The sequence below is a fragment of the Podarcis liolepis genome (assembly GCF_965112155.1).
Source record: "Podarcis liolepis genome assembly, chromosome: 10".
NCBI lineage: Eukaryota > Metazoa > Chordata > Lepidosauria > Squamata > Lacertidae > Podarcis > Podarcis liolepis.
In genome coordinates, this window is record NC_139562.1 from 46,959,834 (window position 1) to 46,983,738 (window position 23,905).

A 23,905-nucleotide genomic window follows, 5' to 3' on the forward strand; every position below is an offset into this window, starting at 1 on the left:
CCACACATAGGACAGCACTGCTATTCAGCTCAACAAGCAGCCACTTCTACTGGCTAGAAGAGCAGCCTTGACTCCTACAAGTCAGCTATGTAGGATGGGAAATTCCAGAAGCACAGACATTCCAGCTATACATTCATTACGTAGCTAGCTAACAATGCACAGAACTGTGGAAAATAACTTCTGATTCTTATTGACAATTAATATAAATTACACGATGACTGCTTGCTATGGAGCATAATTTCCAGAAGATTTTTTATTTCCTGGAGCATTATTTTACCTGGTTCTGAGAGAGTGAAGGATCATGGTTAAATGTCAGCCCAGCCTTGATGAGAGACGTTAAAGCTTCTGCTCCCCATTCCCTCATCCGTGAGTTTGGATGTTGGCAAACCTAAATATACAATATAGCTTTCTTTATTCAAGCCGGAATGCACATTAATAAATATTCAACATTAATAATAGGTTTTCAATCTATGAATTCTTTTAAAATACTGATAACCATAAGCTGATCTGGTACATATATACAACAATTGCTGTGTTATTATATTAATAGTAATTTCTGCGGCCCTTTCAGCATGCATGGTGCTTTGTAATTCTTATCTCATGTGGCTTCTGAAAATAGGAAATACAAGATACATATTTCTTATTTGACTAATAATTAATTCTAGGTTTAGATGTTTTGTATCTTAATAAATTCTCTATCCAATTCTAATGATATATGTGATTGCAGATTTACCAACTGTGCAAGCTGGCCCTAAGCTGCAAATGAGTCATTCTATGTATATCAAAATCTCTCTTTGCAGCTCAATCTTTTCCTTATGAGGTTTTACAATATGATCTATTGCCATCAAACAGCAAAATGAAAAGATTCACTCATTAGCACAAAGTCAAACAGTAAATAAGGAAGACAAACTTGCAAGAAAAACTTACCTTCTGCATAAAAAGAGAGAGGAAGCAGTAGGGAAGAAGTAAAAAAATATGAAACCAAGACAACGAGCAATAATCTTTAATATATCATCACTGAGCTTTACACCATAAACAGTTTTAATACAGAGATACAGTGTTTCCAAAGTGTGCCCTGTGTGATTAGAATGGTTCTGTAATATTGTAAAATAGATGTTGAGGACTGATCTATTTCTCCAAGGGGAAAAAGCCTTATTGTTTGTCAAGCCTCTAAAACAAAACCACTTTTATGATGCCTATCAATCCTAAAAATGTGAAAAAGTTCATTTGCTAATCCTGTGTGAAAAAGAGATATACACTGCATGTTAAAAAGAGATACTGCAGAAATTTCCCCAAATCCATACATACATTTCTCTCCTTGCTACAGAGCCACGACTGGAGGGGGTGGGTGGGTGTGTCCCAGGAATGTGGGACTCCGTGTCTCTTTATCTGGTCACCTGGGCTCCCCCCTAGGCCATGCATTCACCCCAGGCCACATCTCTCCCTGGTTCTATTTCCATGCCCTCCTTCTGCTTGACTGATTGCTATGAAAATAAATCTTGCTTGCCTGGATAGCAGCAGGAGTGTAGGTGTATGTGGGTGTACGCATACACTCTACATCTGACTTTCGTGGGGCTGGAATGTAGTCTAGTGTATAAAGGTAAGAGTCACATCCTGTGCTCCACCCACTTTTGCCTCTGGCCCCACCCTCCATTCATAGAGTTAAACCTCGGTTGTCGAATGTAATCCATTCTGGAAGACTGTTCGACATTCGAAATGTCCGACAACTGAGGATTCAAAGGGTGGTTGGCAAAGTCAGTGGAGAAAAAAAGGGAAGGGGGCCTATAAGGTGTTCGGCTTGCGAAAAACATTCAAAAACAAGAGCATTTACTTCCGGGTTTTTGGCGTTCAGGAGCCGAAACATTCAAAAACGGAGCCGTTTGGGAACCGAGGTTTGACTGTATGTGGTTCTCCAGAACAACCCCCACATGAGAATGCAGTCCTTGGGCTGAAAAACCCCATTGTGGAGAATCACCACCTGTCAGATAATCTTGGATTTATATTTTTTTCAACCATTAGAATATAAAACCTAACATTCTATAAAACACCCTTATCACTTATCAAGTTACAGAGATATCTGTAATAAAAAAAGGAAAGCTCCACAAATAAACTTAAAAGAAAAGGTGTTGGTCAGTCCTATAGAACAGGAATGTCCAACAGGTCGATTGCAATCTACTGGTAGATCCCTGCAAGGTTTTGGTAGATCGTGGTTGATCTCTAGCTCCCTTTCCTTAGCGTCGCTTAAACTGACTCCTGCCCCGCCCCGCCCTCCAATGTTGTTTGATCTCTGGAAGGGAAGACGGAGCTTTATTAATCCATAGCGATCTTTTTATGAGTGACTTGACCCCTTTGTCCCTTGCCTTTATTGGGGGGACTTCCTGAGGGGGGGGTTTTAAAGGTTTTTTAACCTCCTCAAAACTGGTTTTTCCCCTCCCTAAAAAAGCTCAACAAGCTGAACTATCAAAAAATGGGGGTAGAGCACTGCCAGTTTTTAATTCTGAAAGTAGATCGCAGTCTCTTGAGAGTTGGCCACCCCTGCTATGGAATTTAAATCCAAAACTGCATTTTCCAGTAGGATCCAGTTTGAAATTAAGATATGAGAATTTTGTGAGTTTTTTTGTTCAATTCAGTATAAATGGTAGTACAAGTCCTTCCATTTTAGCCAGTGAAACTCATTGTGTTTCTATTTTATATATACATTTGTTATCTACAACCAAACTTTTATTGACAACTTAAAAAGATTACATTTTACACAGACTGCAAATGTCTATGCATTTTTCTGTTAAGGTAATCCTGGCATTTTAGCCAGCCATGTACAGTGGTGCCCCGCAAGACGAATGCCTCACAAGACGAAAAACTCGCTAGACGAAAGGGTTTTGCGGTTTTTGAGCTGCTTCGCAAGACGAATTTCCCTATGGGCTTGCATCGCAAGACGAAAACGTCTTGCGTTTTTTGCAAGTTTGTTTCCTTTTTCTTAACACTGTTAATACAGTTGTGACTTGACTTCGAGGAGCAACTCATAGAACGCGGTGTGGTAGCCTTTTTTGAGGTTTTTGGTGATTTTTGAAGCTTTTCCAAAACTTTTCCGACACCGTGCTTCTTCGCAAGACGAAAAATTCGCTAGACGAAAAAACTCGCGGAACGAATTAATTTCGTCTTGCGAGGCACCACTGTAATAACTAGAACAGACAACTACTTTACCCTAATCATATAAAGAGCACTACTCCTATGTACCATCAGGATGCTTCCTTCACTAATTTGCAATTATGAAACAGCTTCTGACAAGTGATTCCCATAAGTGTTTCTATAGGATGGGATTACACATATGTGCACTTAAATCCATATATGACAAACCATTCATAAGCAGTTAAATAAGACTAATATTTGACTTATGAACAGACATGTGCATAATTTCTTCCCAGGTGATGACTATACTAACACAAGTGACTTATTTGAAATAACTATGGTATGCATGAGAACATTGCAACTATGTAATGGAGTTTATCATGTGGATCCTTTCCAAACTAATCACCATCCTACCAGGAGGAAAAGAACTCAGGCACACACACAGCCTTGTACCAAAAGTCCTTAGACAGCTCAATATTAGATATATCAGAGGAAGTGAACAACAAAGAGTCCTCTTTAATAGAGGTAAATGAATTCCGCCCCCTGCTTCCAAGCTTCCAGCATTCTTTGCATGGACATTCTCTTTACAGTAAATGGTATTATGGGAAACTCCTAAGCCTGGAACTACAATGGAACAGAACTGGTTACCAGGAAGAGTAACTCCAGTCTCCATAGACGTCAAGGATACAGTAAGAGATGCCTTTTCATTTGAGATTATTAAAATCAGTTTGACAGCACCATCTCACTTACCTAGAATTAAGTCCAACTGAACACACTGGTACTACATCTGAGTAAACATACACAGGATTGCACTGTAGGTATTATGTTCCTCCGTCTACATTTTGTAATATTTTCTAAGATACTACAGCTTTATTTCTGCCTTTGCAGATGTATGCCTTTAAGTATGATATGTCAACTTGCCTGGGCTCTGCTTTTCAACATCATCAAAACAGCTTGATTTAATAAGAAGCTATAGAACCCACACTTAAATAGTGCTGAGGGGAAAACAATGCAAATTCTATAAGAAACAAAAAATAATCTAGAAACAGAATAGAAAATAAGATGAAATTAAAAACCAATGTAGCATAAATGGCTTTCAAAAAAAAACCCTTATGTTTTTAAGTTTTAATACCACAGAGGAAAAATACAAAGGTTCACCTGAAGGTTATAAAAATATTGTTTACCTCTAGGAGATGGCCAGTCAGTGGTCTCCATAAAATTTCAATCCTATGCATGTTAACTAGTCCTGTTTCGAGCAACTTAGCAACAGCAAATAGTGATGGCTCCTAAGCATAAACAGAATTTAAAACAGTCACTTGACTTAACAACCTATTGCATTATATTTTTCCATTTAAAGTATTTATACTCTGCATTTCTACTTCCTTAAAACAGCTCATTTTCTGAGTTAGTTCCTAATGCTAATCTTTCTATTTGCTGTTTCGCCACATTTTAATATGGTGCATTTAAACTTTAAATAAACAATTGCATTAGTGTACCTTCCTGTGAAGCTCAGCTATCGTGTTGTTATAATGCCCTAAATTCAGTAGTAGAATCATTAGCACAATTCATTCTATATGATGCTGACTTAACAAATAATATATTGAACTGCAAGAAATTTAAAAACCAAAGCTAGGAGTTAGTTAATTTATAAAGCATGTCTGAAAACCAGAATAAAATATACTATACCTTATTATTTCCATAGGCCATGTCCATTGCTTCCAGCGACAAGGAGCAAAGTGCATTTATTAAATGATGTAATGAAACATCATCTAGGTACCTGTGGGAAGGATCAATTATTAGAACTATTGCCAAAAGGGATTAGAAACAAACATTGTGATCTAAAAGTTTGTTCTCTTACTGTGAGCTTTCAAATAGCCTGGAAAGTATGTTGGAGATAACTGGTAAGTCAGTCATAACAGCTGTAGTTAGAACCTGAAAGGATACAATTAAATTATGTAAGCAAATGCATAACATAAAAATACAATGTGATTTATTCTGCTACACAGTAAACAAATTCTTACGGTGCTAGGTCCTTCCACAGCTCTTCCAGGCTTCAAAGCACCTCCAACACCAGGCTTTAAACCAAGAATCCATACAAGATGCTGAAATGAAAAACACATTTTAAACTTAAGTGCTTGCATAAAGGTCCACGTTAAACATTAAACAAGAGTTTAAAACAACCTATGGGTTTATGTGAATGAACAGAATGTGCCGCACACTTCACTACATTTCTGCAGTGCTTCTCTTTTGCATTTTGCCGTGCTGCACATGAAACAAGCCAAAGTTTGACTTGTTGTATTGTCCAAACTCAGGCTTGTGCTTTGTTTGGAAAGAAACAAACCACAATTCCAGCTCTGGGAATGTTAAGAGCAGCATGCACCAACACACTTCTCATTTACATTAAACAATTTTTTTTTGTTTTAAACTATGGGTTAGTGTGACATTTGAACTAGGCCATAAAAAAATACCTTTCAAGGTTTGCACTTCTGTGAGCAAGGACAGATCCGCACCATACATTTCAAGCATATCCAATACACATTTAAAGCACATTACTTCCCCCAAGGAATCCTGGGGGATGAAGTTTGTTTGGCAATTGTAGCTCTGTGAGGATGAGAGTACAGTTCTCAGGATTCTTTGGAGGAAGTCATATGCCTTAAATGCGTGTGGGGTGTGCTTTAAATGTACGGTGTTGATCTGCCCAAAGTGTATTACATGCTAATATTCCAACTTTAAAAATTCTACTTAAATTCTCCAGCTGTTCTGTGGATGGTTTTCCCCCCAGTTCGAATATGTTACTTGGCTACCTTCATTACAGTTGTGGGTACATTTCATTTAGTCACAGAAATGTAAGGGAAGCAAAAAGCTCGTTTGCTGCATGTTCACGTAAAGCTACAAAAATCGCCATGCTTTAATTACAAAAAGTTTGAAAAGCACAATTGTGTGGGGCTGGCTTGCATCATGGAAGGAGTTTCACTCAAAGAGAATATCCACCTAAGAAGTTAAAACAAAATGCAAGTCAAGAAAGGTAAATCAAGCATTACCCATTACTCACCTGGAGAGTAGCTAACACAAGTTGCCAGGATGTACCAAGGACAGCTCCATGACAATGAGCCAAGCTAAGTAATGTCCTCATGCACTGTATATTCTTAGACGTAAGCTAGGAGAGCATTTAAACAGTTAGAATTTTCGAAGTAGAGAAAATAATAGCATTTGTGAAAAAAACGGTAATAGCAAACATGATGGTGGAAACCCTGCAATCCGTTCTTTTATTTCCCCCCTCTGTCTAGACCTACGTGTATGTGATGAATTTACATTGGAGTTAAATTACAGCAGCTAAATGACACTGGAAGAACCAAGCCATTTTAATTCATTCAAACCTCTTAATCCTTCTATTTCAACATGTTAATCATTATGATAGCTAGTTTGTCCTGCTATTTTCTACTCGTCAAGCGAAAATGGGGCAGAAAAAGAAGATTCTCCTTTGCAACTGGAAACATGCAGTCCAGGATACAAAAGAATGTGTTGAAGTAAAACCTGCATATACTCAGTGAAATTATTGGCATCCTTTATTTATTTATTTGAGGTTTTACTTCAAGTTTTAAAATTTACTGGACAGATGACTGAATATTGTGAAACAGAAACAGCTATTGTTTGAAGGGGAAAAAAATGCACAGCCTTTCCTCAGCATGGTCCCATTGACTTCAATGGATGCAGAACTCCGGGTTATAAGCAAACATTTGCCACTCAATCTACACAGAGAATGCAAATTGTACATTGCATTTGTTGCACTGATATTGTGAATTTTAGTACAAGGCTGGTCTTTTGAAACTTTGAGTCTGTCAAAAAGAGCTTTTATTCTGGCTGGTAGATTCATCTACATATACAGGATATCAAAGAAAAATATTGTTAACTTTAAGGAATTATTTCTAGAAATCTGAAACATCCTTCCAGTGCAGAAATCATGTTTATATTTGCAACTAGTAAATTAAAACAACCTCAATCTTAACCTAGCACCGCAAACTCACTGTGTATCTCCTATAAGCTCATGCATGTTTTACTTTATCTACCTGTATTATCCCATTAATAGTAAAACGTGGTCTTTCAAGATTTTAGGAATGAAACAGCAATCTCCTTCTCAATTTGGTCATATTGAGAGTAGCAGCAAGGCTAAGTTAGACAGCTAAAACTTAAGGATAGTATGGAACTGCAGTTTCTTTTCTCCTTAGCCATTGTTAGATATTCAGACCACAGAATTCACAGTAACAAAGGGAGGTATATGGAATGATAGCAAGAGAGGACACAAAACAAAACATGAAAAAGGCAAGACTCATCCAAGAAAGAATCAGTGAACATTATAGCGATATAGAATGACCACCCACTTCACCAGCACTATAATAGAAGAAGGAAGGTTAAGATCCAAGGCAGCAGGATGGATTCTAATGTAAGGGAGCACAGGAACAGCAATCCAGCCATAATGAATGGGTATTCTTCAAGCTAGGACAAATTATTTTGCTACCAAAATACCGGTAAGCAAGGCAAGAGAAAGCAACAAGAGGCAAGTTACTTACCTCGGGAAACTCTTAAAAGGACTAATAGAGAGTAGCAGAAATTGTATACTGTTAAAGAGGCGGGAACGTACTCTATCCAGTCAGCTTAGAAAGGAAACCAAGGCTCCTAACTTAGCACTGGTTTCATAGAAGAAGTATATGTCTGATGGAAGAACAGGCAGGAAGGGCCCAGAACAATAATCTACAGTGACAATGAAAGTCCCAAGACTGGGCACTCTGGCTTGTCTCATCCAAAATGGCCACCTTGCTGCTGGGAGGGTACCTGAAGAGATGGGTGTGTAGCTGGGCTCCCCCTTCTCTGCATGCAGGAAACAGGGGGGAGAGGAAGGGAAGGAAGCTGGTGCAAATTTTGCTTCTGCTGGGTGGCTGTTCCTCGTAGTAGATTGGTGAAAAAGGAAAACTAAGGGGGAAAACATGGATGAAGCGGCTTGACAGACAAACGGTACAAAGAGGAAGAGCAGACAACAGACACACAGGAAATGTCTAAGTTCATAAGCCATGCCCATAATCTAACTATAAGCACCAGTTCCAACATTAGGTCATATTCTAGCATAGCCATGCAACAAAACAGTGCTACGAAGACAGGAGCAGGCTGGGTTCCCCAAGCATCCCCATACTTGTCCCCGTATAAGTGAGTGGCTGACATTCAAGGAGGAGAATGCACTTTAAAAAGACCCTGAAAGGGACTGAGGTGGGGACCTGGGAATGTTTCAGTTTCTAATCTGGGGATATATACAAACTGAAATGTGAATACAAATTAACTGAAGTATTCACCCAAACCTATATAAATGCTTTGTGTAATTATTATTGCTGAAAATAGGATGAATACAAGTTCATGGCAAACAAGCCAAGATTCCAAATGCTGATTCACATCTTTTTTCAAAACACATGAAAAGCACTGAGTGCAAGATTTCTTATTTGGACATATGGTTTGGAAAGCTGCCATGTACAACTCCCCGACTGGTATTTTTAGACCACGTTCTATGCCACCATTCATACGTTATGATGTATGCATACTTGCAACACAAGATTAATAGTACAATCCAATGTGTGTTTAATGGGATAAGTATGTTTAAGGTTTGCATGCTTAGGATGACAGGTAGCTTGCTTGTGCACATGAGACTTCTCGTTCCTGTCCTTCTCCCTGCAGGCCCTGCTCCCCTACTTCTGCTCTGAATGGAAGACCCTCCAGAGTACATGTGGGAGGGAGAGAAAGGGGAAATCCCTTTGCACCTGCTGTTGTAGATCTTGTCCATAATCTTTTTGTTGCTACAGTCAACCTTTATCCCAAAAGCTGTTAAGATATAAGATAGTCTGTTTTTCAATGTTCAAATTTTTATTGTGTTTTTATATATGCTGTAAGCCACCCACAGTGGATGGGGAAACCCAGCTGATGGGCAGAATATAAATAATAAAATTATTGTTGTTGTTATTAAATGATATTTGTTAAGTGGCTCCATCTTTGCACATAAATTAAGATATCAACCACCAGAATTCTGCTAGATACTTTTTGTAATCTGGGTGCTTTTCTAAAAGCTGCAAAATTAGATGCTAATATTTTAAACAACATGAACTGAATTGCTAACATTCTTAAATATTGGTGACCAAAACTGGATACAGAGGAGGCCCTTTCAGTTAACTGAAATCAGTCGGACATTTCATTGACACACAAAGGTAATTAGGTATGCGGCATGCATCTAAAATATTCCTGCTAAGTCCCTCAAATCCAATTCCACATTACTTTCTTTTACTACATGCTCACTCCAATATATCCGCTGGTCTATGGGGCAGATGCATCACTGGACTTTTGAGATAAAAGTGAAAGTCTAGTAAAATTAAACCATCAAATAAGAAAATGATATTTACAAATGATATTTTACCATTACTGTTCCCTGTGGTTGGAGAGCAAGTGGTTGTCCTACTGCTACAACTTGCTGGTGAGACTCACTTGATGGACTAATCATCTGAACATTCTGCCCCTGGATTGAATATGCTAAAAAGCAAAAGAAGAATTCTAAGATTTCAATTCTAAGATACAGACTTCACCTTCCCAAGACAGAAATTTTGGGCAATTCCCACCTCTCATACTACTGCACCCAGAAAGGTTCCCAAACCCTCTGGAAGAGAGTGGGTCCTGCTGCCGTGAATTTCAGGGAGAGGCTGGCAAAAATTGCCTGTCCCCAGCAGAAGCATCCCTTGACCGCAACTCTCCTCAGAAGTTGCCTTCGCCTGTGGGAATAAAGCCTGCATCTAACCCTCTGAAAAGGATATGAAGTTTGAAAATACACACACATAGAAATAATTTTACTTATTTAAGTTACCAACACCAAACTATTTTTAGGATTGGTAACAGAAGTAACATTTGATACATTATATTTATTTCTAGTTAATCCCTTTAAAAATCACAAGAGGTAAAGTTAAAAAAAAAAATAGTTTCCAGAAATTCCACCCCACATCACTGAAAAGGACACCCATGTATATTAAAAAAACCCAAGAAAATATATTAGAAAAAAATTAAGGGACTATTGTTGCTCTAAAGGCTATTTTAAAAGCCATTTCTTTTTAAAAATGGGTTATAGTCACACTTTTGGTCTGTGGCAGATATGAAGGTTATGCTGTACCTAAAGTTCTTAATACAATTTCCATTACATTTAAAGCTATAAATATTATTTTCAGTTTATAACAGGAATCAAGCTGCAAGGCTTTAAAGGGGGTGAAGAACAGATCACTCATGTGGGCTGTTAATGTGATTCTGCCTCTGAAAGAAAAAAAATACTACTCTTTCAGGATCAGGATATATCTCAAGTGGCTGTAGATAGGGAAGACCAGATTATTTCACAAAAGACTATGGTTCACCTCAAACACTTCCATAGCATCATATACCATTCTGCCAAGCACTTGTTTATCAAATATGTGTCTGGAAAAGCAAAAATTTTCAACCATGTTATGGCTGTTTGCTTATAATTGTGTATGCTCTTGTTTACAAGAAGAAAAGTAAGACCAAATAATATCCTTACATTTACCAGAAAGTGCAGCAGTAGTAGTGTTCAGCACAGTTAGGGCATAATGAGGAGGCAGGGAGCCTTTGCAAATGGCAGTAATGAAGGCATCTCTTGATGTTACGAGACCAAGTTTTCCACACAGTGCAGCCATAGTCAATTCTGCTTTTAAAATATTTTCTGTGGCAGCTTCATCAGTGCTGAAATAGTACAAATAAGTAAAAGGCATGATTTATACATATAAGAAGAAGCCGAAAAGGGAACACTCATACTTACACATTTACTATGAGGAAAAAATCCTATGAAAATATTCAAAAAGGATCAGCAGCCATGTTGGCCCATGGGGGTGGGGGTAGAATCAAAAATTCATAGCAGGTTACCAGGACTAATCAAAATGTCACAAAACGCAGACAAAAAAAATTACTGTAAAGATACAGGAGACATTTAACTCTGATCAAGTTTTTTAAATAACACCAGTTTTATAATACTGTAGAACACCAGTTTTATAATACCGTATTCTAAAACCTACACATTTCAGAGATGCAGAAAAAAAGGATTTTTTTTCTAAACCATACTGATTTGTAAACGGGCTGGAGATTAACACTTTTAATGTATAACATTATTTTTAAATGATTCATTTGCTATTTAGCTGTATTTTAAATCCCAATTGTTAGTCAGTTTGACTGATTGGCAAACTGTTTGTTGTAAAAACGTGAAGAATAAATAAATAAAGCTGTCCTTTAAGAGTAAACAAATCATTTCCACACAGATGTGCCATGCATGCATATAACTGAAGCACTGTAAAGCTAAGTAAATAACAAAATATTACTGCAGAGAGAAAAAAAGGCCTATATAATATTCTTAACCCCCAATAAATCTATTACTGAGTCACATCCAATCTTTTATACTTTCCCCCCTCAACGTATAATTATGTCTTCTTTAGTCCTTGGAAACTCTGCTACCTCGGTACTCAACGCAGTTGAGGTTCTAAGTTTCAAACTTGTTTCAAATCCAAGGTAAGAACAGAAAGCTCTGAAGAATGAAATGTAATTGTAAACTGACTGAATACCTTGCATCCAGAAGTAAAGACAGTGCAGCAAGTAGACCACACCAGCAAGCGTTCACCATTTCTTCCCAAACTGCTCTGCTGACTTGGGAGGGGAGGATGAGAGTAATTTTAAAACAACATTTAGTAACATGAATACAGTATAGCAGACTCACTTTCCGATGCATTTTTCTTTTAGTATATATATATATATCCCATTTCCAGTCTACTAGACATTTCCAGTAAGTTGGTACAAGACAGGCTATAAGGCAGACTGGGTTCACTTGGACTACCTTTCCACTCTACAGTTTCAGAATCAAATATGGCTGCCATGAATAACAGCAACAGCCTGGCTGGGAGGTGTGACAAATTATCTAATGAGGACCATAGCTTTGTCTGTCAGAGCAAGTTTTCAAGAGAAAATCCAAGATCCAAAAAAACTATTTTAGGCACCTTAGTTCAGTGGTTTTTTTTAAAAAAAGTAGACATATATACATGTTCTTAGAAATTATAATAATGCAAGGCAACTACAAAAATGGGGATGAGTAGGAACCAAAACAAGCATTCCTTTTGAAAAACTAGGAAGAGGGGGCAATAAAAAGAAAGAGGTAATTTACATTCAGTTAAAAAGTGAAGGTGAGGAGGAAGTAGAGCTCACCTACACAGAGAAATACCTACACCAGGCCCTATACATCTGCAAGCAGCTTTATATTACTTTCCTTTTATTAACCTTAACCAATACCAATCATTATCACATACCTGTTTCTTTGTCAGTTTGGTCGGACGCTGAATTAGAATCTTGCAGGTCTGAGGACTGTGTCGGTGAAGACTGTGTATCAGCTGTTGTTACTTGACTCTCCATTTCAACCTGTCCCAATTCTTCCTCAATCATGTTAGTGATGCCACGGACAAGATCCAGTAAAGAATGGAATGCTACTGACATAGCATAGCCTTCAGGAATTGTGGGTGGCTCAACTTTGTCCAACATCTCTAGGCTAAGAAGGGAGGGGGAGGGTTAAATAAATACAGTGGTACCCCGGGATACATACGCTTCAGGTTACAGACTCCGCTAACACAGAAATAGTGCTTCAGGTTAAGAACTTTGCTTCAGGATGAGAACAGAAATTGTGCTCTGGCGGCAGCAGGAGGCCCCATTAGCTAAAGTGGTGCTTCAGGTTAAGAACAGTTTCAGGTTAAGTATGGACCTCGGGAATGAATTAAGTACTTAGCCCGAGGTACTACTGTAAATGTAAGCAAAAGGAATAATATGCCCTTGGTACCCATCACTTAGCTAACAAAATACTCTGTTGCAAATATCACAATTTGCAAACCAAACCAAATATCAGATTAACATTAGAACTGAAATATTGCTGTAAAACTGAGGTTTCTTACACTGATACTAGCATATTCTGTGCAATCATAGTTAATTGCTCCAAACATCAATGCTCAAAGGAGAGCTAGCTCCCTAAACCTTTCAAATATTTCCCAGATGTATTCACTTACATTGCAATCCTATGTATGTTTACTTGGAAGTTACTGCCAGAGGGCTGGTTTGCACATAATACTAAACCATGTTTTAGCACTATGTGAATAAGCCTTACTGAAAATGGAACAGGCTCTCAAACTTCCTCCTCCTCCTCCCACACAGTTGGGAAGCCTTCTAGCAAGATTGCTTTCTATTTTAAAAATGATTGGTTTAGAATTATATGTAAATCAGGAATCCCAGTTTAAATTAAGCAATGATAAGTTGCTAAACAAGCCAGCTTTGTGGTTTGAAGTCTTCCTCCGTCTCCCACGTACTTGGAATCATTGTGCTTTGTCCACATAGTGCTAAAGCACTGTTTACCATTGCATGTGCATGAGCCAATTGTGTCCAATGAGGCTTGTTTCTTAGTGTGTTAGTAAGCATTTCAATCATCTGAAAGCCTACAGAAATGCAGGCGTTCAATTTATTTATACAGATAAAAAAAAAATCTACCTTACAAATATAAATTATTCAACACTACAACATATATCTGTGCTGGCAATTCTTTAGGGTCATCGGAGGTCTGATGTCATAACTAAAGAAACACACTATAATTATAAACCATCCCAAGACTTGACCAGCAACCCAAATAAATAGAGCCTAATAAGAAACCAGAGGAAATATGTACTCAAAGGAGGTTAGGGCACCACAGAAAAGTAATTTCTAATCCATCTGGAGAAGAAACAGATCTGAGGCACAATCAAGAAAGAAACCAATACACAGACATGATCAGAACGACTCCAAGTGCCCGCCAGGGTAGCACTTGCCTGATGCTACCCAGGGCTGTTTCCAGAACACATCTTCTCCATATTCCTGCTTAGTTACAACTACTTAGGATGTGGCAAATTCATGGTTTAAAAGATCAATATTTTACTTACTAGGTCGCTTTAGCACTGCCCTGTGTTGACACACTGAGGATGGGTATCCAGGTTCCTCTGTATTCAAAAGCAGGCAAGACTGTCACACTTCCACCCATCCCTAACATTCCGGGATTGGTCTGTGCTGAGGCTGTGCCACCAGGCACGCTTCCTCCTATACAGTGAATCAAGCGGGGGAATTAACTGCACTTCAATATTAATTTAATTAGTTAAGCGCAACATACCGTATATACTCAAGTATAAGCCAACCCGAATATAAGCCGAGACACCTAATTTTACCACAAAAAACTGGGAAAACTGACTCGAGTATAAGCTGGTTCACAAACCTGGTGGGGGTGGCAGCGGTGGAGGAAGAACAAGCAGCCCAAAAGGGCTGATTTCGGGCTGCTCGTTCCTCCGCCGCCGCCACCAAAGGCGGAGGAGGAGGAAGGAGCAGCAGCAGCCCGAAAGGACCCTCACTTGAGTATAAGCCAAGGGGGGCTTTTTCACCATAAAAAATGTGCTGAAAAATTTGGCTTATACTCGAGTATATATGGGAACCCTTTTTCTTAATATCATTAAGACAACATTCCTATAAGCAAAGGTTATTCAAACAATGTTTTATCCATCTGTTTTGAATGCCCCCTCCTGGCCAATCATTTCTAGTGCATCTTGCATTTCATTAAAGAGGTCTTACCGACACCAGTAGAGCTACACTGAAAAGCTAAAGTCACTCAGAGCTCAGAAATTTAAAATATTAGCAAATTAAACCACTCAAAAGTTATGAGATGCAGCATATGCATTAAGATTTTGAGGTATCTGCTGAAACAGGCGCTGGCAGGGTTAGCCCAGGCGTTTTGCCACTAGAGGGAAAATGGGAAATGCTGTCTCCACACCTCCACCTGTTGAGGAAGAAAAGGTAGCTATCCAGAACCTGCTGCATGGGTGTCCTGGCCCTGGGTGCTGGTATGGTGGTTTAAAAAATATGACAGCTTTAACTGTTTGATATGATAGGCTTCATGCCTTCCATTCAGAGTTACAGGGTAAGGCTCTATGGAAGTTCTTCTAAAAGGCTTTATTTTACCTTTTGCAACATGATCAAGCTATCATTCTCATGAATACAACTCAAAGTACTAATTGAGCTAAATAAATAAAATGTTTATTGAAATCAGTGCTCCTAAGAGGGACTGACTGATAAATGGCTCAAAATAGTCCAAGGGTCTAGTTTACCTGTTTGGTTTGTTGCAGCTGATGCATTCCCTGTATTTGGTACGAGAAACAGTGACTGAATAAATGATCCCAGAGCATTCACGATGTCACGGAATACCTTAGTTGAATGCTGCTTCATATCGTAAGACTGACAGAAGGACCTGTTACACAATTCGGACAGAGTAAAAACGCAGTTATTTAGAAAATGCTTTCGTCATTTCATCAGTGACTCTACATTATGAAACACTCTTTCTTATACTGACTGGAAAAAGTATGTGGTAGCCACAGAAAGGCTTCATGTTCTACAGGACAGCATTTACATTCTAGAATTTAAAACAAATTTAAGGATATTAAAATCAGTGACCCACTATTTGTATACCTGCACACCTAACACAATACCTGTGCACTGTTATTTCAATTATCCAAATATTTTATCGAAAGCATTACTTCAATTGGTATATGGTATATCAACTAATATACTTGCACTACCTTAATAACTGAGGTTGCACACAAAGTCTGTGTATCGATTCTACGGCAACAGCTCTTAGCCACTGAGGTTTGTCTGCATCCAGAAACTTCACAAGCAACGATAGAAAGATCTCACATTCAGTTACCTAAACAAAAATACTTTTATTAATTAAAAGAAAATTCTGAACAAGGTATCCTTAACACGGAATTTCTGCTAATAAGGCAGGGCCCCTCTCTGCAAATGTTTGAACTTGCAATTTTGGGAGAAGGGCTATTTGGCACAGTCCCATAGCAAGGAAGCTAATAACACTTGGGGGGCTAGAGAAAGGGGAGAATGGGGTAAAATGGAAAGGAATAGTTTGCTGTCCCAGTTACACATTCTTAGGCTTAGCTACAGGCTCAGTGGGAACAAGAGGGTGGTGGCAAAGGGACAAGCTGAGCTTTGAGAGGGTATATGAAGGAAAGAAGAGGTGGAATAAATAATTTTCTATAGCCTAACAATTTCTGAACAACTAAAGATTGAGGGGAAGCATTATCCTTAGGTTATTCTGTTATCAAGGCGTTACAGTATTGCCACGGTCCTCTTTAGGCATATGTGTCTGCAGTTTCACCTCCCTCAACTCAGAGGACTATTGGTATGACTATTTCCTAGCATAACCAGGGATTATTTGAATGATGAGCTAAGAGAAAAGATGGTGAAGAAGCCTGTTCTACATTGAGCTCCCTTAAAATTCAGGGGGGAAACCACATTTTGCATGGTATTTAAGACTTATCCTGTGCATAATAGTGATATTAAAACCGTCCTCTTACCAGTAAACTATAAAACTGTTTGATCAAAACGGAAACTACTCTCAAAAGGCGCATGCAGATCGGGAAATATGGTTTTTCCACTGGTGCTGGTGAAGATGAAGTACTGGAACCTTGTCTAAATTTTATATTTGGTGAGAAGAGCTTTATCACTAGTGGACAGACCCTTTCTTTAAGGAGGAAGCTGAATTCTTGATGCTGGAAAATAAAAGGACACTGTTAGAAGGCTAATTTTATACACAATAATACACAATCTAAGTATTAGGTTAAGAGGCGCCAATCATACAGATGCCAAAGATACAGATGTTAACAAAAATGGCCGAATCTTTCCTATTTCAGAAACAAAGGCCTGGATCTTAACTGAGCTTCTGCTGGCAGGAGCATCTCAAGCTGAGCTTTGCTCACATGAAGCTCCTGTCAGTGAAAGAAGCAGTAGGGCAGGCATAGGCAAACTCGGCCCTCCAGATGTTTTCGGACTACAATTCCCATCACCTGACCACTGGTCCTGTTAGCTAGGGATCATGGAAGTTATAGTCCCAAAACATCTGGAGGGCCGAGTTTGCCTATGCCTGCAGTAGGGCAACTTTCACTAATTCCCCCTCCCTCCAACAGTCCCTTGTGCTTCCAAAAAATCAACTCTGGAAGGTTGGAAGAGCTATGGAACAGCGTAAGAAGCAGCGCAGGAGGATGGGGGGAAATCAGCAAAAATGGCCTCTTCCCTCACTTTCCAGGAGTGGATCCCACACGCAGATATTGGTCCCATCTGTGAAAAGGAGCCCTTCCCTTCACAGGTGTCTAGTTAGGACCCCCAACCACAATATATACAGTTTCTAAAGTCTTTGTAGCTGAAATTCCCCTCCCCTTTCTAAAAACAAAAGCACTCACTTGTAAAAATACTTGCGGGAAATCATTGAGGACTGACTCAAGCAGTTCCAGACCAAATGTCCGGGTCATTTCTGTCATGCCTACAAGCCAGTAAGGTGCATCAGCATTAACCAGCTGACAAAGATCCTAAAAAAAACCAACAACACTCTTGTACTTTTATTCTCAGGAATCAGCCTGGAAACCTCCCCCCCCCCCCAATTTTCACCCAGTCTTTACTTTGCCATGTAATTCACCATATGGAATTTTTACACATACCATCAAACCATACTCTGGTATTAACACGTCTGAGTTTCAGTCACTCCTTCCTCGTTCACATACACAATCCTCTATATCCTTTCCTGGTTTGAGGAAGCTACTATTTGCCTAAAGAAGCCTACTATACTTTGTGATTGCCTTGCAAATTGAGTCTAGAAATGGGATCTGTTCTTCATTTTTATCCTGTTTTTCAGAGAAGGGCAAATCATAGTTCAGATGATGATGAACTGTAAAGGTAAAGGGATCCCTGACCGTTAGGTCCACTCATGACCGACTCTGGGGTTGCGGCACTCATCTCGCTTTATTGGCTGAGGGAGCCGGCGTTTGTCCGCAGACAGCTTCTGGGTCATGTGGCCAGCATGACAAAGCCACTTCTGGTGAACTAGAGCAGCACACTAAAACACTGTTTACCTTCCCGCCAGAGCGGTACCTATTTATCTACTTGCATTTTGATTTGCTTTCGAACTGCTAGGTTGGCAGGATTTGAACCGCTGACCTTCTGATCGGCAAGTCCTAGGCTCTGTAGTTTAACCCACAGCGCCACCCAGTCCCTTATGATGAACTGTAGTTTGCCTTAAATCAGGGCTGAATGCAGGCCCGTGTTTTGCCAGTCCATGATTTTGCATTGCATTAGAACCAGCATTATATCAGAATCAGTCTATTGTTAAGAAATTGCATTTGCCTTTATTTAATTTCATTATTCTGTCCAGCAATTTAAATCCACCAGTTAGACAGTACTGTTTCTTTTTAAGTTTCTGAAAACATTGAGACTATCCTGACTTTCATCTATGCTAAACACATAATAATAATAGTAAATAATAAATTTTATTTATATCCCGCCCTCCCCAGCCGAAGCTGGGCTCAGGGCGGCTAACAACAATCAAAATAGTCCAACATTCTAAAACATTCATTATAAAATTAATTAAATCAAATTAAAATCAAATTAATGGCAACCAAATTAAGATCAAATTAATGGCAACCATCAAGCAAAATTGTGTGCAGATTGCCAGAGGAGGGGGTCAGGCTGCGCCCTGACAAAAGGCCTGGTGGAACAGCTCTGTCTTGCAGGCCCTGCGGAAGGATGTCAGGTCCTGCAGGGCCCTAGTCTCTTGTGACAGAGCGTTCCACCAGATTGGAGCCGCGGCCGAGAAAGCCCTGGCTCTAGTTGAGGCCAACCTAACCTCTCTGTGGCCTGGGATCTTTAGGGTGTTTTTATTTGCAGACCGTAAATTTCTCTGTGGGACATACCAGGAGAGGCGGTCCCGTAGGTACGAGGGTCCTAGGCCGTATAGGGCTTTAAAGGTTAAAACCAGCACCTTAAACCTGATCCTGTACTCCACCGGGAGCCAGTGCAGCTGGTATAATACCGGATGGATATGATCTCGCAGCGAAGACCCCATAAGGAGTCTCGCCGCGGCATTCTGCACCCGCTGGAGTTTCTGGGTCAGTCTCAAGGGCAGCCCCACGTAGAGCGAGTTACAATAATCCAGTCTGGAGGTGACCGTCGCATGGATCACAGTGGCTAGGTCAGGGCGAGAGAGATAAGGAGCCAACTGCTTAGCTTGGCGGAGATGAAAAAATGCCGCCTTTGTTATAGCTGTAATCTGCGCCTCCATAGAGAGGGAGGTATTGAAGATTACACCCAAACTCTTAACGGACGATGCTGGCACTAATTGCACCCCCACAAGAGATGGGAGTTGCCCCCTCAATCCCATATCGCTCCGTCCCAGCCAGAGGACCTCTGTCTTCGAAGGATTTAACTTCAACCGGCTCCCACGTAACCATCCAGCCACAGCTTCCAGACATCTGGTCAGTGTATCTGGGGCCGAGTCAGGATGGCCATCCATCAACAGATAGAGTTGGGTGTCATCGGCATACTGATGGCAACCCAGCCCAAAACTCCGGACAAGCTGGGCGAGGGGGCGCATAAAGATGTTAAAAAGCATCGGGGAGAGAATCGCACCCTGAGGCACTCCACACACCAAGGAGTGGCGCGATGACAATTCCCCCCCAAGCGCCACCCTCTGTCCCCGACCGGAGAGAAACGAGCGCAGCCATTGAAGGACTGTGCCCTGGATCCCCACGTCGGCAAGGCGGTGGTCCAGAAGTTCGTGATCGACCATGTCGAAGGCTGCTGACAGGTCTAGAAGAATCAGCAGCCCCGACCCGCCTCGATCCAGCTGCCTATGGAGATCATCTGTTAGGGCGACCAGAGCCGTCTCGGTCCCATGACCAGCGCGGAAGCCGGACTGGAATGGATCCAAACCTTTAGCTTCTCAAATTGCTCCCTTTTACCATCTCTGTAGCTCCTCCGTATATTGAGCTCTATAGCTTTTAGAGATGAGCAGAAGAATTATGTCCAGCATGCTATGCTTTTCCTCCATAATATTAAGAATGCTCTGTATACGTTAACCTTTTTTCTCTCTTCAAAATGCTTGCATCATATTATCTCTCAAACCAAAAGTAACAAATGACTATTGACTGATCTCAAAAGCTTAACTTTGTACGTAAATTAGACTGTATATAATAAAAAGAACGACAAGAATTCAAGTAAGTTCCAATACCTGAAAAAGCATATATGCATCTTTAGCACATGGTTTCAAGGTGCTGACAGATCTTCTGTTACTGTTTCCTTGAATTCCTATTGGTTGCTCTATAATATCTGTACAAAACACAGATCCAGTTCAGAAACATAATGTTAAGAAAGAATGCATGGCTGTTCAATTTTATATATATATTAACTAAGGCTGATGCAGCAACTTGGGGGTTTTAGCAGGTGCTTGTGGTCGACACCAACATTCCCCCCCCCCAAAGTTGCTCTCTCTCTCTTCCCTCTTGCTACTGCCGGGTAGAACAGAGTTGCATTTAGTTACTTTTCCAGTTTCAGAGATGTGACAAGTAACATTCAGAAGGCATGTAGTAGAGAACTGGCAATCAAGAAGCACATTTCTCCAACTAAACACAAGGTAAAAAGCATGACTTGCAGTTACTGAACAACCTGTCAATTCAAAGCCTACAGCAGACAGCTTCATTAAAAAACCCACATGATGTAACACTTGAACAAATTGGTATCCATGCTTCAAAAGCCACGTTTTCTTTATCAATTACACTTTCCAAATTAATAGAGTGTTGAATTTTGACCCTGACTGGGTAGGCCTAGGCTGAAGTCTCCACTCATCTCAGCATACCCTATGCAGGATTGCTGTGATGATAAAACGGGATAATCTTTGACCTGGCCCTCCAAATTCCTCAGATGAAGCCAGTGGCGGAGCTTCATCTGGTGCGTGTCCCGGGGTGTGGTTCGCATCCTGGGGGCATGGCACCCAGCGCGGGTGGGAGGGCAGCCGCGATGGCACCCCACCGGGATCGCGCTGCCAGGGGCGGTGCGCTTCCCCCACACTCCTCTTCCCCTGCCAGTGGATGAAGCGCTATACACTAATCTGTTTCCTTTTAGAATCAGGGTACTGCTATATTGGGCTCCACCTACTTACAGCAAACAGACTTTTGCTATAAGTACCAAATCTTATGTAATATTTTAATTGCAATACAAACACATACCCACCTTTATAGTGTTCATCCTCAGCAACGACTCTTTCGAAAACAACAGTAACGACTTGCCGTACTGTGGCTGCTGCAGTATTATTTGTGATATTGTCTTTTGTGAAGTGCAACCGAAAGCAAAGGACAATTGCCTAAAAAAATTTAAACAGTACTCATTACACAACCCAAATAATAATCAAAGCTGAGGTGTAGAAATTATAAGTTTCTAAAACATGAAGTAAGTTGAATTTAAAGATGTTTAAGTTTCTGCCATCCTAAAATGCATCTATCTTGGAAACTGACTCTTCCTTTATGTTTCATCAAAAGCCTCTTCACATGTGAAAAGAAAAATAATAATGTACAAGTCACACGATTGCTTCAACACTTTCATGTCAAGAATGCCTCAAGGATGCCCCTCTGACTGTCACCCGTGTGCCAAGCACAAACAGCAATAATACAAAGAGACACTCTCAGACAGCCTCACAACTGTGCAGCTCTCTTTTACTGAAAACTTGATCCAAACTATGCATAATCCGATCACCATAGCTGACATAACTTTTAATGGATGAGATTAAATAGTTGCAGCATAATTTTGATAAGCTTGTAGTTTAACTCAACATTTTATTTTGCCAGCTTTAAAACATTTTACATTGCCCAGAAACCTAATTATAATCTAAGTGTAAAATGATATTGAAAACGTTTTTGGCAAAAGCTCAGATGAAGAACAAATATATTTTGGTCCTTTTCTGCCATTATGCCCACCTGAAGGATTACTCTCATATTTGCCAGAAAAGGCAATTTGCCAATTGCGAAAAGGGCCATCTTGGATTTCCCCCCGATTTTACTAATTCATCCACACTAATGAAACATCTAAATGATCCTTTTCCTAATATTGCTATTTGTGAATGCTATTATTAAGGAAACATAGGAGACCATGGGTCACTCTCAGTCCTTTCCTGAGAAGAATTTCAAAGCTACAGTGGTGCCCCGCAAGACGAATGCCTCGCAAGACGAAAAACTCGTTAAACGAAAGGGTTTTGCGGTTTTTGAGCTGCTTCACAAGACGAATTTCCCTATGGGCTTGCTTCGCAAGACAAAAACGTCTTGCGTTTTTTGCAAGTTTGTTTCCTTTTTCTTAACACCGTTAATACAGTTGCGACTTGACTTCGAGGAGCAACTCATAGAACGCGGTGTGGTAGCCTTTTTTGAGGTTTTTGGTGATTTTTGAAGCTTTTCCAAAACTTTTCCGACACTGTGCTTCGCAAGACGAAAAATTCGCTAGACGAAAAAACTTGCGGAACGAATTAATTTCGTCTTGCGAGGCACCACTGTAAAGTATTACTTGAACAGGCCTGTAGGGATTGTGTAAATAAGCCACACTGGTGTGCCATTTTTCTGAATATTTCCTTTGGTGTACAATGAAAGACAGCCTGTGAAACTTACTTGAGATTCACCATGGAATTTTCAAGATCAGCTCATATTTATTGGTTAACATATAATGAAATACCACAATTTGATTTATACAATGCCTACCTTAGAAAGTGCTTCATCATGGACAACTGTATTGGTTGTTAATAATACAAGGACCGTCTGAAGAAGCTTGAGTTCTTCAAGGCTATTTTCCATCAGTTGCCAAAGCATATTGATAACATTTCCAGCAGCAACCTTGGGAACAAAAATTGAGATGGGCTATTCGATGCCAAGATACTATGTGGGGGGAAATGACTATAGAAGCGTCAATCATTAATTCTATCATACTTAATAAATATTGAAAATGCTTTTTCACCCTGTAAAGATCTGCAGGGGATTGCCTCAAGCAATATGTTCTCTTCTTTGACTGACCTTTTAAGAAGGCCCCAATCCCCCTCTACGGGAAGCAGGGCTGCAACTCACTCTGCCTACCCAAGAAAGAGGTGGGGAAGGGAAAAGCTGCTACCACCTGGGAATAACAAAGCACTTTTGGAACTACTGAGTTTAAATAGCCCAGAGGCAGCAGTCGTAGAAGAGAGGGAGACTGGCTTGCAGAAGAAAAAGCAAAGGCATATAATCTCTTAACCCTTCTTCCCCTGACAGCGGGGTCAGGGAATCCTGCTAATAGGCTTTCCTTCCAGCTCAACTCCTTAAGGAGAGAATACCATGAGACTGGTTCACTGCATGTGACCCTAGAGGGTCCCAAGAAGGACAACCTGGCCACTCCTCAAACTTAATAGCCTGGAGAAAGGAATACTAGGGTGCCATGGAGCTTAGAAGCTGGGGAGAATCAGCAAGTGTGATGGGACCAGCAGCAGTATTGGGTGAGGACTCAGCACTGTGCAAGACAAGATGAGGTCACTGAAAAGAGAATTTTATTTGTGTGGGAATTCATTCCCTGGGTGAGTGTTAAGTTGTACCAGCAGCCAAAGCCTCAATAAAGCTAGAGCAGCTGACCATTTTGAATTATAATCCTAAAGTGTAAGGTTTGGTGTAATTCTCCTGGGTGACTTGCATACACCTCCCCTTCCCCTCAGTTTTCAAGTTGTGCTACACCAACATCAATGTTAACACTAGCCAGAGAGACCTTAAACTGCAGTTTGTGTACCAGCATCTAACCATGACTCAAAATTGTGCCGTAGGTATATTTA

At 40.2% G+C, this 23,905-nt stretch overlaps 1 protein-coding gene across 4 annotated transcripts in view; it reads right to left on the reverse strand.

Annotated features, from left to right (window-relative positions):
- MON2 (MON2 homolog, regulator of endosome-to-Golgi trafficking) overlaps nt 1-23,905 on the reverse strand; it is a 56,379-nt gene that overhangs the window by 18,773 nt on the left and 13,701 nt on the right. For 2 of the 4 annotated variants that reach the window (XM_083463247.1, XM_083463249.1), the window contains exons 4-21: nt 22,818-22,949; nt 21,307-21,436; nt 20,309-20,406; nt 17,490-17,615; nt 16,608-16,802; nt 15,819-15,943; nt 15,351-15,490; nt 14,142-14,295; nt 12,498-12,733; nt 11,763-11,844; nt 10,718-10,893; nt 9,575-9,687; nt 6,179-6,283; nt 5,148-5,228; nt 4,985-5,058; nt 4,813-4,903; nt 4,311-4,412; nt 278-388 (exon numbers count right to left, since the gene is read on the reverse strand). In XM_083463247.1, the coding sequence (XP_083319373.1) occupies nt 278-388; nt 4,311-4,412; nt 4,813-4,903; nt 4,985-5,058; nt 5,148-5,228; nt 6,179-6,283; nt 9,575-9,687; nt 10,718-10,893; nt 11,763-11,844; nt 12,498-12,733; nt 14,142-14,295; nt 15,351-15,490; nt 15,819-15,943; nt 16,608-16,802; nt 17,490-17,615; nt 20,309-20,406; nt 21,307-21,436; nt 22,818-22,949 (2,271 nt within the window). Of the gene's footprint in view, nt 1-277; nt 389-4,310; nt 4,413-4,812; nt 4,904-4,984; nt 5,059-5,147; nt 5,229-6,178; nt 6,284-9,574; nt 9,688-10,711; nt 10,894-11,762; nt 11,845-12,497; nt 12,734-14,141; nt 14,296-15,350; nt 15,491-15,818; nt 15,944-16,607; nt 16,803-17,489; nt 17,616-20,308; nt 20,407-21,306; nt 21,437-22,817; nt 22,950-23,905 lie in introns of all 4 variants that reach the window. The other 2 variants (XM_083463248.1, XM_083463246.1) reach the window with 1 other exon arrangement.